The following is a 16,900-nucleotide window of genomic DNA, read 5'->3' as shown; positions in this document are numbered from 1 at the left end:
AAATGGTGCATCTCATGTGCCACCCGCACAAGAACCAGTCCAGGGGCACTGGCAACGATCTTACTTGGCTTGCCGGGTCTTCTCACGCACAGCCCATTTCCAAAGGTCTCGGTCCGTAGTCATCGCCTCGGTGAGGCCCAATGTACGAAGGTCTTGCCTCACCACCTCAGCCCAGGTCTTCCTGGGCCTACCTCTTCCACGGGTTCCCTCAACTGTTAGGGTGTGGCACTTTTTCACGCAGCTATCCTCCTCCATTCTCACCACATGTCCATACCAGCGCAATCGTCTCTCTTGCACGCCACAACTGATGCTTCTAATGTTCAGCTTTTCTCTCAAGATACTTACACTCTGACGGGTATTCACATTGACATTACACATCCAACGGAGCATACTGGCTTCATTCCTTGCGAGCTTACGTATGTCCTCAGCTCGCAAGGAATGAAGCCAGTATGATATAAATTTTATTGCATCTCCACAGTTTCAAATATTGCAAAATTCTAAATCAGAACTGTAAGCTGCCAAACATGTAACAACAGTTTATCTGCAACTATATTTCCTACAACTACTGGAGTGTTCATTCTTAAAGTGTGGGCAGGAAAAAGGAAAGACTCTAAGTCTGAAAGACAGTTATGATCAACCAGACATATCTGTGAATTTAAATACAGATATAAATATACAAGGAGATGAAAGAACAAAATATGATCTGATATGAGACAAAGTTAGCAGAAAGATAATCACCAGAATGGAAGAAAGTGGTTTATATCAGCAAAGGTCAGTTAAGCAGAGACCAAAGGCTAAGGCAAAATAAACAGATATATAACATTTCAAGAAGCAACCCTTTTAGTAAACTGATGGAAAACAGACCTGAAATTTTATATATTTCTTTCCCTCATAGCAAATAACATATTTTGGTTTGTATTTTTTATTGAATAGTCAGATGGAGGTTCGGATGAGATAGTTCCAAAGAATTTGAGACCTTTTATATCTTGACTTTTGCCAAATAAATTACCAAAAATGCAACAAGATATTTTACAAAGATATCCAATCTATACTATTATGGTTCATAAAAAAAAAAAAAAAAAAAATTAACCTTTTCAGCATGATTTTGTCATAGTTATTGAAATGACACAGAAAACCCTAGTTTTATCTTATGGAAAAAAAAATTAAATTCTTCTTTTATTCTTACATACATGCATAGAGTTAGATTTCCTTTAATTAAAACTATAAAAATATTTGAAGTAAAAAAAAAAATTTAATGAAAGTAAATAGGAAATAAAAGTAAAACATCATTTATTACAAGGCATAAAAAATGTAATGCTTCAACTTACTTGTCTAATTCTTTTAGGCTAGCCATACACAGCTGCATATTTTGACTTATGTGATAACAGCAAGGAAGCATTCCTGGAAAAGGCCCATTTCTGATAGAAAATATACAAGTTATTCATGAAAATATGTAGTTACTTTGATTATCCAAGGTATTAGTGACTTGAAAGTTATAAGTCCCAAATCTATGCCTTGTCCACCTAGATTATAATCATTATCTACTATGTATTATTCCTATCCAACTGTTAGTATTTAAAGAACCATACAATACATATCAGCACATAAAAACTTAAATTTATAATCAGAATATATGTAAAGTATATCTAGTTTACACATCATACATGTCTGCTACACAATTCTGTGGTAGATAAAACAAATCCCATAAACATTACAGGTTCAATAGGATACTTGTAGTTTAATGTAAACACATTTTCTATTACACATGTAACACATTACAAAATATGATACACATCATGTATTCTGGGTATGTGGTAATACAAGGTGGTATGAAAAAGTTCCCGGACTAGTTATGCTTAATAAAAAATAACTTATTTACCTAAGTTTTAATATCATCTCCTTCAAAATAGTCACCGTGCACAGCAATACACTGGTCTCAGCATTACTGCCACTTTTGGAATCTGGCCTGAAGTTATTTTCCATAAGCATGTCAAGGACCTTCTGCAATTCACTCTGGATCTTGACAGTGGTGTTAAAATGGTGACCTTTCAGCTGCATTTTCCTCTTGGGGAAGAGATGAAAGATGCAGATACTAAATCTGGCAAATAGGGTGGGTGTGGAAGCAATACCTTGTTGTTTTTGGTGAGAAACTCATAAGTGAGGAGAGCTCAGCGACAGGGTGCTCTATCATTGTGAAGAATCCAATTCTTCACTCTCTACAAATCCAGTCACATTCACCAAATGTCCTCCCTCAAATGCTTCAAAATGTCACAGTAGAGCTTTCAACTGACAGTCTGGCCCTGGGAGACGAATTCTTGATGCACAATACCACATTTCTGGGGGTGAAGCTCATGGTAGGTCTTCCAGGAACGGTATTCCACTTTTGAATTGCTCATGCCACTCGAAACATTGTGTATGGCCCATTGTCTCATTGTTGTAAGCTTGCTGAAGCATACTCAATGTCTCTGTAGCAGACTTCCTAAGTTTAACGCAAAATTTCACATTGGCTCCTTGTTCCTGTCCATGACAAAATCACAGACTACAGCTTACATGTGATCACAAATTTCACAACTTGCGAAGTAAACACAGCAATGTCAGTTGGCACACTGCTTCCATCTGTGTGCTGCCATCTGTAGGCATGCTAGTCCGGGAACTTTTTGATAACACCTTGTATATTAAGTGTTACCAGCAATACTTCCTTCATAACAATGTATCTATGATAATTAGAACTAAACATCAGTCTTACCGACCAAGGAAACTTCGCCAAGGGTAAAGTGACATTGCTAATCTGTCATAAGCTTCTAATGGTTCTGGTACTCTGAAGTAAGTGTTGAATACACTCTCTTCTGGTACATTGCTTAAAACGGTTAAACCATGGTTCATATTTACAGCCTGGAATACATAAATATACTATAGATCAGGGAACTGCTCCACATGACAGCAATAAAGAGTGCTCTTTTCACATGAAAAATAGACTAATGAGGGATATATAAGTAGTGTGATAAAATATACAGTAGTAAATACCGAGGATGAGCTGTAATTGGAAAAGAATGAGATAAACATGATTTGTTGCATGCACAGTGTTAACTTAGAAAGAATGTTGACTGAAAAAGAACTGTAAATGTAGGTAAACATCTGAAGTATTAGCAAATGTCTGCAAGAAAGATGACTACATTAGAAAAAACGTATAATGCAAGTGGATGATGACTTTCAGGTGAACTAAAGTGCTATAATTTCCTAATTAGAGGGAGAAATATAACAATAGAGGTAGTTCAGAGAAAGTTTGAAAAGTAAAAATTTTTGAACAGTAAGATCAGATCTAATTATATTGGACTTCACAGACAGAATTATAAAGGCTGAAATGTATGTAGAAATTAAATTGTATGAAATGAAACGAATCATTCTATGTACAGATATTTACTCATACATGTCAACTAAACATTTGTTGTGAACATAAAAATTAGATGATGAAAAATGAAAAAAAATAATCTCACCTCAAAAGCTACTCTGTTTCCTGAAAGTAGGAAAGTTTCCACCAAAGCATAGCGTACTGCTACATCAAATTCTAAATATGTTACTTCTCCCCGTGCAATTAGAAGTTCAGCAACTAGGTTTGGATCTGTAGGACAGGACAGTGACCGTACTTGTGTCATGATTTCTTTTAACTCAGCTTCTTAAAAATCAAAGATAAGAAAGTAAGTGAACAGGTGAAATAGAATAAATTCTAATAATAATTATTTTTTGCTTGGCTTTGAGGGCCTAGATATATAATACAAAATATATCATACAAAAGAACTACAAGATATGTTGGGATGTACATATATATATATATATATATATATATATATATATATATATATATATATATATATATATATATATCAGGGAGTGGAGCAAAAATGCAACACAGATTAACAATTTAGTATACAAACAAATGGGTACTCACTCAAAAAGAAGTAAGAATCTTCTACCTCAATAGGATCAGAGGTGCAAAGTCAGAGGAAAATACCACTAAGTTTTTTGTTTACCATGCTAATGATTCTGTCAGCTTGCCACCTTTGATTCAAATTTTAGCACAATCTTAGGGGAAGGGGTAAGTCAAATATATTGATCCCAGTGTTTAACTGGTACTTATTTTATCAGCTCTGAAAGTTGACCTTGGCAGTATGTGACTCAAAACATAAGAAGTTGGAAGAGTTGTTGCAAAGCATTTTGTCCAATGTTCTAACAATTCTGCCAGCTTACCACCTTAGTAATAATAAGGTTTGAAATTTTGGGGAAGGAGTTAAAATCAATCTCAGTACTTGTCTAGGATTTTATGTTACTGACACTCCCCAGGAGGATTTGAACTTAGAACATAAAGGACTGGAACAAAAGCTACAAGAGTGTTTGATGCTCTAGCAATTTTACCAATCCACAATAATAATCCTTACAATAAAAATCCACTGTGTGTATGTCTGTATAGCTTGATACTTTATTCAAATGCCAAACACTATGAAACATGTACACACCACACAACAACACATAAGTACTCAAACTGTAACATACATCAGCATACACACACAAGTACATATATACAAAAGTCGCCATATAAAGATAAATTGACAATGAACAATTGTAGACAATTATGGACAACTTTGAAGCATGAACTGTTAAATAATTTAAATAAGTGTTTTGTCCAGTTGTCTACACTGGTTAATATTTGCTAGCTAGCCTAATGCAGTTATCAATACTTGTCTTCTGAAAAGCTGTTACAACACCAATGTTATTAACGATACACAGAAATGAAGACAAATAGTGAAAATAAAAATAGAAGAGAGGAAAAATGAAAAGAAAAGAGAAACTGTTTGAAAGAGAAGGGAGAAAGAGATTATGGGGGAAGTAGATGGTGAAGGCAGAGTAAATAAGATCGATAAAAAATTATAAGGAGAAAATAAGAGCAAGAATGAAAAGAAAGATAGGAAAACTCAGAGAAACACCAAAGCAATGAAAGACAATGAAAACAGAGATAAAGAAAGACAAAGAGAAATAAAAGAAAAAAAAAGACTGATAATAAAGAACAATAGAAATCTATTTTTACTTATTCCTTCTAATCCACCCCATGTTGCTGAGGCATCAGCATGTGCAGCAAATATTAAGGATCTTCGATTTCCAAGTCGGTAGTGTCCAAACAGATATTGTAAAATATCATGCAGAGCTGAGACAATCCGTAGGAGGTAAGTTAAAGCTTCGATGCAGGCTTCATCCCTCAATATACTGAACATTCCTAGTATTTCAGTGCAGTGAGGTAAATACCATATATTGACCACCTCGTGTCCATCTGGAGACATGACTTTATCATCGGCTTCTATGTTCAGTTCACTACAAGACAAACAGATAGGATGGAATTATTTTGAATTTAGATATGAATTTTATTTGGGATATTGAGAAATTTTATAAATAAACAGCTGATAAAACAGCGAGAATATAAAATACAGTACCAAAATTGTCTGTTTGGGATGTTGCTACAAAAGCATAATGAACAGTTAAAAGTTTAAACATTTTAAAGTTAAAAATATTAAAACATTTTGAATTTTGCCCTCTGCTTTACAATCTTTAAATAGGACAAAAATTAAAACAAAAAAAATGAAAAGAAACCTGTTCTTCATTTGAACTAGTTCAAGTGCTGTCATCATTATCCCCCCTCCCACAAATACCAACAACAAGAACACCACTATCACTATCATCTTTTTTTGATGCTGGTATGAGCTGAACATAATTTCAAGACTTAATTTCAAATTAACTTCAGATTTAGTAAAATGAAAATTTACAAGTTCAAGTTAACTAAAAACAATATGCATTTTCTGGTTTTCTGGTTAACAGTTTCATTTACTTCAAATCACTTTTTAGTTAATGTTACAGGGTTCTTTTATAAGCTTTCACTGACAGGTAACAACATTAACAAAAATCCAAATGAAATGCAAAGTTGAAATCATAAGAGAGAAATATCAAAAATTGATATTACCTTTTCCTCCTGTCTATATATGAATCATTTGGGCCATCACCAACTATGTAAATACCAACTGTGAAGAAAGTATCCCTGTAAAAGTAAGTACAATCACTTTAGACAGAAATTTACCAACAGATTAACTATATACCTTAGGTTTTTCAATTATATTAATCTGATTATTATGTTCACCGTTATAGTCAAATTCATTTAAACATTATTTTATTTTCTATGCTGCTATATGTTGGTTAAGTATATGTATAAAATCAAGTGCTTAAAGAGATCTTACATATGATTTTGTACTGCAAGAGAAATGATGATACCATTGGAAGTTCCATCAATGTTCTATACAGCAGAGGTAAAAAAAATTGTGGCTTGGAACTGCTGTACCAAGTGGGTCATGGAAGCAGGGTCTACTGGATGGAGTGGATGATAGAGTGCACAGCAGACTTTCCAAAGTGGAAAAATCATCCAGCATTATCAACAAGAGTGGTATGAGACTAGACATTGTACTCAACTCACTTTCATCAAAACAAGTGGTTCTGATTGATCTCACATGAATATAACAGCAGACTGGAGGACACCCACATCTACAAGACTGAAAAATATGGCAGTTTAGCCATTAGATAGGGGGAAATCTGGTTAAGTCCTTGTCATAGAAGTGGGAACGAGAGGGATTATAGGCAAAGCTGCCTATAATCACATGAAATGACTCTCAATTTCTGGGAAAAAGAGAACCAGGGCTCATAATGCATTGGTGAAAGTAACTGAGAAGAGTTCCAACTTAATATGGTCAAAGAAGAATGGAAGTGTATTTCAGAAGTTATAACTTACCCTACGTTTAACTGCCATTTGATACTGAAGTGATTATGACACCCAAGGTACCTTGGCCCCAGGGTACCTTAACCACTTAGGAGGATTACTATGCAGACAGTAGCAGAGAATGTGACAGCAGAGGGGAATCCAGGAGTTATTATCTGGATGTAGCCCAACATCCTTAGAGTGTAAAGTGCTAAGGGCTGAAATATTAACATGAGGACGGTTCAGCTTTTAAAGTTTCTTACTATAGTAGAAGACACTTGCCCAAGGTCCCATGCAGTGGGACTGAACCCAGAATCATGTGGCTGGGAAGCAAACTTCTTACCACACAGCCACACCTGTGCCTATTGAAGTGGTTAGAGGAAAACGTTTTCACATTTTCACATGTTACATACAGTTTATCTTTGAAGAAAAAGGAAAATAAATCCTCAGTCATCGAAATTCACTAAACTTCTTCCATTTTCTGTAAATCTAATTTCTATTCTATCACTGGCTTCATCCAATCTTTCAAGTTTTTCAACCTTTTTTGTTCTTAGATTGACTTTTCATCAAAAACTTTGTGCAAAAACAACTTGTTTAATTACCTTATTGATGGAAAGTCATCCAATGCCTGCATGATATATTTATAGATTCCAATAATTTGACTTCTCAGTAAATACTGCGATATGTTCGTTGCTGTATTATTGCATGCTTCAGATATAAGATCACTGTATGTCGAATATATTATTGAGAAATATAAATTAAAACAAAATGACAACCTGGAAATATCTCTTTGGAAACATTGAAAAGTTTAAGTCAGAAAGAGAAGGTTATGAAAAATGTCTTTGCCAATGTGTGTGTTCATGAGAGAGAGAGAGAGAGAGAGAGAGAGAGAGAGAGAGAGAGAGAGAGAGAGAGAGAGAGGAGGGAGAGAGAGAGAGAGAGAGAGAGAGAGAGAGAGAGAGAGAGAGAGAGAGAGAGAGAGAGAGACCATGATAATATTTCAAAAAGAGATAGGATATTTCAGACTAATATAGATGATACCGTCATCATCATCATCTAATGTCTGTTGTCTATGCGGGCATGGATTTGAATGGTTTGACCAAGGCTGATTAGCTGAGGGGCTGCACCAACTCTAGTCTGATTTGGCATGGTTTCTACAGCTAGATGCTCTTCCTAATACCAATCACTCTGAGAGTGTCATGGGTGCTTTTATGTGCCACTGATATGGATGCCAGTTGCATGACACCAGTATTTGCTATGACTACGATTTCATGAGGCCCAATGCTTGAAAGGTGCTTTTTATGTGCCAATTATGTGACACCAGCATTGGCCACACCTATTATTTCATTTGGCTGGTGGGTCTTTTCAAGTATGGCATATCACCAAAAGTCTTGATCACTAGTCATTGCCTCTGTGTGACCCAACATTTGAAGATCATGCTTCACCACCTTATCCCATGTCTTCCTGGGTCTACCTCTTCCACAGGTTCCTTCGATATTAAACATTCTTAAATGGAGAAATGTACCTACAAAATTACTCTGTGAAACAATGTAACAATGACAGGTTAGTATTGATGCTCCATTCAACTTCACTTGTCATAAATAAATTTTTGAAAAAGGTAACTTGTGTACTATAGTCTATAGGATAAGGCAGTGAAAATGCCTGCTTGGCCAAAGAAGTCATCTCCAATTCAGTCTCTCATTAAGCCTTCTCTCTCTCTCTCTCTCTCTCTCTCTCTTTCTCTCTCTCTCTTTCTCTCTCTCTCTCTTCCCCTTTCACTCTCTCTCCCTTTCACTCTCTCCTTCTGTCTGCTCTCCATAATTTTCTATCTATTTACTCGTGTTTTCCTTTCCTTTACATAACTATGTCTTGCTTGCATATAAATCCCAAGTGCCTCTTCACTCTTGGATTGATAATTTCCTGTCCAACTACATCATTGTGCTACCTGCTTACAGTGCTCTTCCAAACCATAATCTACTGACTTGGGTTATTTCCATTGCTTTCCCTTTTCGACATTAATGATTATTTTTTTTTATTTTTAATATCTCATTCTTCCATTTGCTTTCTACACACATGAATCATCCACTCACAAACTATACACTTAATGTTCCACATCAAAGTCCTTTATAAATATATACCACAAAAGCATTCTTCAATAGAATCACAACTTAATTTCCTCCAACAACACAAAGACACAATTACTCTTGTATAACATTCTTTACACAAGAACAACACATACACAAAATCCTTTAAGTCACTATAAATATTTCTGTCTTCACAAATTATAATGATCTCTCATTGCAATCTCACTGCCAAAACTAGATCACATAAACTAGGCTTTCTTGTCAGAACCAGAAAATACTTTATCCTGTCTATCAATGAAGATCAAGAATTACCACACAGGAGTACTGCTGCCAAATCTTGAACAGTGTTGTAGTTATGTACATGAAAAATCTAGATTTCATCAACAAGAAAACCATTCAAATAATTGAAAAGGTTACTCACCAAAATATTACAATCACTTATTTACAGAATTGTCATTTCTTCCCTCTGCATCACTATGACTATAATAACCCTGGCATCTCTGATAAAGTTAGCTGCAAATTTCTTCTAAACAGGCTCCACCTGACACATTTCTCTTTCATTCTTTTGTCATTCTAACCATGAACCAAATCCCAGATTCCTACAAAAATAGTTTTCCTAGAACTCCTTCTCCATTACTGAAGCTCTCTGAAACTTCCTTTCTACTGGTGTCTTTCATCCCATCATAAACCTATATTTGTTCAAATTGTGCATTTTAGAAGAGGCTCTCTTTTCAAGAATAGTGAGACTGATGTATCAGCCTCACCACTCTTGAAAAGACAGTCTATTCTAAAATCACTTTATATATTTTCTGAAGAATGTCACCATTGTAGAATCCCTTGTGGATAATCAGTTGTTGGTGGATTTGTTCTAACTCATTGTATTTTGAATTCAAATCCCACTAAAGTCAACTCCATCTTCCCTCCTTTCAGCACTGATAACATAAAGTACCAGATTCTGGTGTAGTGAACTCAAGGAAATGTGAAAGTGTTGGACAAAATATTTTGCAGTCTTTCTTCTGAATCCTTGTATTCTATGTTTTAAGTAGTGAACTTATTTGTATCTAGCTGACAGAGTGCCAAGTGGGCTGGTTTGAAGACCTAATTTGATATGAAATAATGACTTCAAGACAGTGGCATATATGAAGGAACCGACAGCTTACTGCTACTGGCATGACACCTAGCACCCTGGACATTCTGCTTTTCATAGGGACATTTTCTTGAAGGCTAAGTACAGGTGGTTGGAGTTGATGTATCTTCATCATTTCAAAGAAGTTCTTGACACAGGTTTTTTTCATCATTGTGACTTCATGATTAGCCTTATCAGTCATAAGAGAAGTTATTAATGAGAAAGATGGGGAGACATCACCATTTGTCAAGAAGGACTTCTCCTAAAGAATGGAGAGTTACATATCAGCCATCAAACACATTGAATTAGAACCAGAGTCTAGTTTCAGTGCCAAGACTGACCCAAACAACTGGGGTCTTTTATTTGAGAATGACACTGACTTGTCCAGAACCATAGGAAAATGTTAACTCAGTACAATCATCAGATGAAACCTTAATTATAAAGTTACCCACTTTTATAATAAGATAGACTGACCAGTAAGTTAAATATCTTAGACATGAGAAAGAATGCAGCACCTGTGGCATAATGCAAACTATTAACTTATTGGTCTATAGTTTGATACCATCAACTTGAGTAATTGTGATTCTTCTATAGAAAATAGAAAAAAGATCTTTGCTTTGAAGGAAAGCAGCTTACACTGTTCAAGTCACTTAGTATTCTAGTTTATTGACTGTTAATATTGGGAATATACAATCATGAAATAATAAAAGTAAATAAAAAATTAAACTTTGAGTCAAGAAATTAAAAATACAAACTGTTTAAATTGAGTAAATTCACTTGATTCACTGAAATGAGGCGCTGATTTTATTTTCTTGGTATACTTATTCAGCATAATGTCTCGAAATGAAGTCTAAGAAGTAGACAAGAAGCAAAATGATCACAAAAGTGATATATTGGTGAGTGAGTAGAGCTTTAAAATAAATGCAACAGAAATAGAATGGATAACATTAATAAACTGAAACCAATTCAAGAATTATCTGTACATTTAGAATCTTCAAAGCATATGAAATTACACAGAGAAAATATTGTATAGCTTGAGAAAGATTATTAGAAAATTTTGTCAGTAACAATAATTTGAAGCTTTAGATTCAACTACCTAGTTATTCATAAATGGTAATAAAAAAAACCACAACATTAATTTTAATTAATAATCATACTTTGCCATAAATATACTTTCTAATAGTGATTTATGCTTAATTCTTATTGTGAGATACTCAAAATACAGAAGATATAGAATCAAAACAGAAACATTGAAAACTTCTTGTTTAAAGTTGTGGATTGGTAAAGATGCCATTTATTACTGGATTTACAGACAAGCTCTCAAACTTTATAAAGTCATTATTAATATGTAATGAAGATACACAATATGCACATGTAATTAGAGAAATGACTAGAAAATTGGAGGAACTTAGTTTATATACTAATAGAGGACAAACACTAACTTCTAAAATTATAACAATTTCTATATTTTAAAATCATACAAACTATATAATATAAAATATATTCAATTTTATTGTAATAATCAAAAATATATAAGTTGGTAAAAATCAAAGCATCCTTTTGATATTCCTTTATAACTGTCTCTTAAATAAGTTTCTTAATCAAAATTGTCATAAAATAATAATCTAAACAAAATATATTCAGTTGTGTTTGAATACAGATAACAACTGGGTGAAGAAAAGTGAAGAAATTTGTCAAAGACTGTGACATCTGAGACTCAAAATATAAGAGAAAATACTTCATCAATGATCCAATATCCAAAATAATGAAAAAAGCTTTCATGTTTTAAAAATGATTAAAGAAAACTTTCCAAGACAGAAGTTTTCAAAATTTTAATATTTGTTGGCTTTCCTCAATTTTTAAAAAGGTTTTTGACAAGATATCTAAAACATTAGACATGTACAAAGCAATATGGAACAAAAAAATGTTACCTTGATAAACTGGACAGAGATAAATGATTCAGGAAAGACAGTTTTCTGAGTAGTAACATTAGTTTTGGATTCACTCAGTTTACTAGTTTTCTCACTGGGTTGCAATAGATTCCTTTGACTAAGGGAATAGTACAGTAAGTTACAATATAATAATACAATAATACATGACAAATTAACAAATATGATAATACATGAATAGAACATTTAATTTAGATACAACTGAAGTAAAGGGAAAATACAAAAACAATATATTATTAATGTAGGAGAATGTACGAAAAAAAAACAACAACAGACGAGGACAGGTGGTGTAAACAACAAAAGGATGTATTAGTTTGATGCTCGGGAATACAGAAAGTCTTTAATGTTTCGAGCTACGCTCTTCAACAGAAAGAATATGGAGAAAACAAGGAGAAAAACACGGAGAAAAAAAATTGAATGGTCTGGTCAACGATCTATCATGGCAATGGAAATATGTATCCTATAGGAATAAAATGCTGAATTTTTTTTTTGCTTTAATTGTAATTGAAACTGTTAAATAAAGTGTACGTATGATATAGATATAAAGTATGTATTAGATAACAAATTATGGTATTTAAAAGGTCATACAAAGTTTTGAAGCAAAATTTTGTTGCTTAACTATTTAACTAAACTAGGGCAGATGTTGGTTTTGTAGAATTGGTTTTTGTAGAATTATAAAATTACAATAGGCAATTGTTTCAGAATCTACATCTATGACATCAGTGTAGATCCTGAAAAAAACCCCCAAAAACAAACAACTATAATCTCTGCTAGATCCATCAACAATTTTATTATCAATAATCACAAAACCTTTCATTACTATGGCCTTTCAATGTCTTTGAGATGAAACATTTACTAAACTATGACACAAACATAAACACTTGCAATATAAGAGTCAGAGGTATATCAGAACTATTCCTTCCCAGAAGCCAGAGTATCTGTAACATTAGAACTGCTATATATCATGAAATAGCCATAATAAAGCCACTAACATCAATGCCAATAGCTACATGCATGATAGAAAGCAGAATTCCTTTCATCCAATTTTCACGTCTTAAACATGTTTAAATTGAAAATAATTAGAAATCCTATATATATATAGGTGCAGGTATGACTATATGGTAAGAAGTTTGCTTCCCAACCACATGGCTCTGGGTTCAGTCCCACTGCATGGCACCTAGGCAAAGTTTTCTACTGTAGCCTTGGGCTGATCAAAGCCATGTAAGTGGATTTAGTAGGTGGAAATTGAAAGAAACCCATCGTACATATTTTATATATTTATATGTATAAAAGAGAGATTCTGTCCATTTGTGTGTTTGTTTGTCCCATAAAGTGAAAGTAAATGGATCAAGGGAGGCAACACTAATTGTGCACAAACTTATGACAAACTGCATTGAGGCAAATATTCTCACTTGTTGTGGTAAACGTGACACTGTCTTCTTTTCTCACATACCAGTTATACCATCTAATGTCCTCTTCAAATTTAACCCCTTACAGTTTCCTATCCCACTTTCTTTTGCTTTGAGCATTAATAAAAGTCAGGGTCAAACACTAAAAGTTGCTGGATTGCAGCTTGAACAACAAACAGAAGTTTGTAGATGAAATCCATTTTTTTCTACTTCAATTATTACATATTTTTTTCTTATATAATATACACATACAAGACGAGTAAACCTAAATCCAACTAACAGGAGACAGCATTTGTAATTTCAATGGACTATTACTTACTGTTGCTTTGCCTTCCATTCCTGTAATATAGCATCGGAATTTCAGCACTAACATTGACAGGACACAGCATTTTTAATTTCATTTAATTATTACATACTGATATTCCTAATCAAAAAAATATCTCCTAAAAAAGGACCATCAAAAAACGAACACCAAACAAATGCATGATGTGCAGCAGAAAATGAAGATGAGACACGTGCAAACTTTAATCTGTAGTCGTAGTCTCACCCTGGTTCAGATTCAAAACTGAATCTTTCAATTCTTCTTGGGTATATGACCTATTCAAATGTCAAAAGCAACCATGACAAATGGGTCTTCCACATCCCCTGTGGCCTTCTCAGTGCCATTGCACAGTCAACTGGATTCCCTAAAGCTATTCTTCTATATGATACAGCTATTCTTGTAGCTTCATTCATGATATACCGCCTATCCAAATGTCAGAAGGAACAGTGACAAATGGATATTTCACTTAACCTGTAGCCTTTTTAGTGCCATCACAGTCACCTGGATTCTGTAAATTTGTTCTTCTATATGATATATCCATTTTTCTAGCTTCTCGGTTCTGATATGAGCATTAATAAAAGTCAGGATCAAACACTAAAAGTTGCTGGATTGCAACTTGAACAACAAACAGAAGTTCATAGATGAAATCCATCTTTTTACTACTTCAATTATTACATGTTTTCTCTTATATAATACACACATACAGGACGAGTAAACTTAAATCCAACTAACAGGAGACAGCATTTGTAATTTCATTGGACTATTACTTACTGTTGCTTTGCCTTCCATTCATGTAATATAGCATTGGAATTTCAGCACTAACACTGACAGGACACAGCATTTGTAATTTCATTTCACTATTACTTACTGATATTCCTAATCAAAAAAATGTCTGCTAAAACTAGACTGTCAAAAAACAAACACCAAACAAACGCATGACGTGCAATGCTTTTTCTATATCTCCTAATTATGCAATGGTAAAACACTAATTGTGCACTGACACAACATTTGCAATTTCATTTCACTATAACTTACTGATATTCCTAATCAAAAAAATTAGCATTAATAAAAGACTGTCAAAAAACAAACACCAAACAAACGCACGACACGCAATGCTTTTTCTATATGAACAGTGATGTTCCACTTGACCTGCAGCCTTTTCAGTGCCATGGAAGTCAACTGAATTCTGTAAAGCTATTCTTCTATATGATATACCCATTTTTCTAGCTTCTCGGCTCAAGAAACAGTAAAAGTAATTACCCGAGCAACAATGGGTATTACTACTAGTATGTGTGTGTGTGTGTGTGTGTGTGTGTGTGTGTGTCCATGCACACTTTTATGTTTGTGTTTATCTCCTACCACTGCTTGACAACTGGTAGTGATGTGTTTACATCCCTGTAACTTAGCAATTCAGGGAAAGAAACCAATAGAATACCAAGCTTTAAAAAAAAGTACAGGGATTGATTTGTTCAACTAAAATTCTTCAAGGCAGTGCCCCAGCATGACCACAGAATAATAACTGAAACAAGTAAAAGATAAAAGATAGATAATTGGAAGATGCACAACTATGTAAACTTGAAGAGTAGTTTGATTTAGATTTGTATTAAAACTAACACATTGTGACAATAGATCAATACAGTAAAAGAAAAATCAGAAAAATATAAACATGATCCAATTGGTTCAATCTTTAAAATGAGGTACATTGAGTCATACACACAAACTACCCTTTGTATAAAGATATTCTAAGAATTCTTCTCAGTACAAGTGAAACACATAGCTATTTAGAAATATCACTGAAAAAAGGGCACAGGAATTGTATACATACATTTTTGCAGGCAACATGACTTTAGTCAATGATATTTTCAGACACAGTAAAAGTTTTTACTTGCTTTATATGTCTTAAAGTATCACTGGAATAGTTTTCTTTATAAGCTACCAATAGAAATTTCACTGTAGCCAATGCAATTATTCCTGATATAAGATATATGCATAAACATATAGCATCATCATATAACATAAAACACAACTGAAAAAAAGTACCAATCCTTGTTTTTGTGTCTATCATGTGCATCTTTTGGTATAGGGTTTATGGCTGAATCTCAACCACTTTACAACATAGACTGGGTGCATTTTCTCATGCTATTGGCTCTAAAATGGTTATCTGTGGTAGGCCTAAAACACCATTTCTATCCTGAATAAATTTCAACTTAGTTTTACTGTTCTCTGTGGATTCCACATATTTTCTATATATTCACACAAATAAATGTCAGTCTCTTGGAGTATAGAAAATTGCTAAATTGATCCATTTTTCCCTTAAAAGTAACATATATGGGAATGTGAAAAGTGCTGTAAAAAAAGATTATAAGTTGAAGAAGTGTTTGAGATACAGCAGTGAGAAGAATGAATTACTCACTCAGATTTTTCCTGAATGGAAGTTAAATCGTTACAATTGGAAACTTGCAGAATTGAAGCAACCATAGCATGTAGATGACAAAGTTGACACTTTAAAACCAGCTGCATTTTCTTTAATCCCTCGTCAGTTAGTAGCTAATAAAAACGTATACATTGATATATAAACTTTAAAAAGCCATGGCGAAGCAGCTGAGAATAAATTACAAATAAGAATACAGATCCAATTTTACCTTAAGACATTTAATTATCTTGATTATTTCAAGTAGAAATGACCTTAGTCAAAGAGTGGAGAAGATAGAAGAGATGTCTTAGCTTGTCAGAGATCTGTGTCTGAATGGTAGGGTAAAAATGACATATGTGTGAACTTTAAGAGTTATTGGGGTTATATTTTATGTTGCATAGGGTTTGCAGAGTTCTTTGTCAATAAGTCAAGAAACCATGCCTGTGTGAAGTGCAAAGAGAGTACATTTGTATTTTGTGTTGTAGGGGAAGGACCAGTGAGAGTGGCTAGTTTAGCCTATGTGATTTGTACAAGTCCTGTTAGCTATTGATGGTGGGTTGGATGAGGTTTGCCTCCTTAATCCACCATTTTGCAGCATTTCAATTTGAGGCTCTGATAGTAACAGTAATGCTGGCTCTAGTATTTATCCAAGTAATTTTTTAATTGACAGGTCTGTGTGTCGATATGTTCTTTCATTTAGATGTGCAGGTGCTAGATATTGCTGCCTTATCATGATAACCTGGCATACATCACCTACAATACAACACCTTCATTTCCTGGACTTTAGGGAACTCAAGTCAGTTGACTAGA

General features: G+C 33.9%; 1 protein-coding gene across 4 annotated transcripts in view; it reads right to left on the bottom strand.

The window, feature by feature from the left end:
• LOC106870340 (uncharacterized) overlaps positions 1-16,900 on the bottom strand; it is a 181,922-nt gene that overhangs the window by 46,289 nt on the left and 118,733 nt on the right. For all 4 annotated transcript variants that reach the window (XM_089349157.1, XM_089349159.1, XM_052966373.2 and 1 more), the window contains exons 28-36: positions 16,091-16,224; positions 11,929-12,046; positions 10,753-10,847; positions 7,390-7,512; positions 6,005-6,079; positions 5,081-5,361; positions 3,495-3,673; positions 2,747-2,892; positions 1,329-1,418 (exon numbers count right to left, since the gene is read on the bottom strand). In XM_089349157.1, the coding sequence (XP_089205283.1) occupies positions 1,329-1,418; positions 2,747-2,892; positions 3,495-3,673; positions 5,081-5,361; positions 6,005-6,079; positions 7,390-7,512; positions 10,753-10,847; positions 11,929-12,046; positions 16,091-16,224 (1,241 nt within the window). The remainder of the gene's footprint in view (positions 1-1,328; positions 1,419-2,746; positions 2,893-3,494; positions 3,674-5,080; positions 5,362-6,004; positions 6,080-7,389; positions 7,513-10,752; positions 10,848-11,928; positions 12,047-16,090; positions 16,225-16,900) is intronic.

The sequence above is a fragment of the Octopus bimaculoides genome, chromosome 3 (assembly GCF_046866305.1).
Source record: "Octopus bimaculoides isolate indiv1 chromosome 3, ASM4686630v1, whole genome shotgun sequence".
Taxonomy (NCBI): Eukaryota; Metazoa; Mollusca; class Cephalopoda; order Octopoda; family Octopodidae; genus Octopus; species Octopus bimaculoides.
This window is presented reverse-complemented; position numbering and strand designations above follow the sequence as displayed.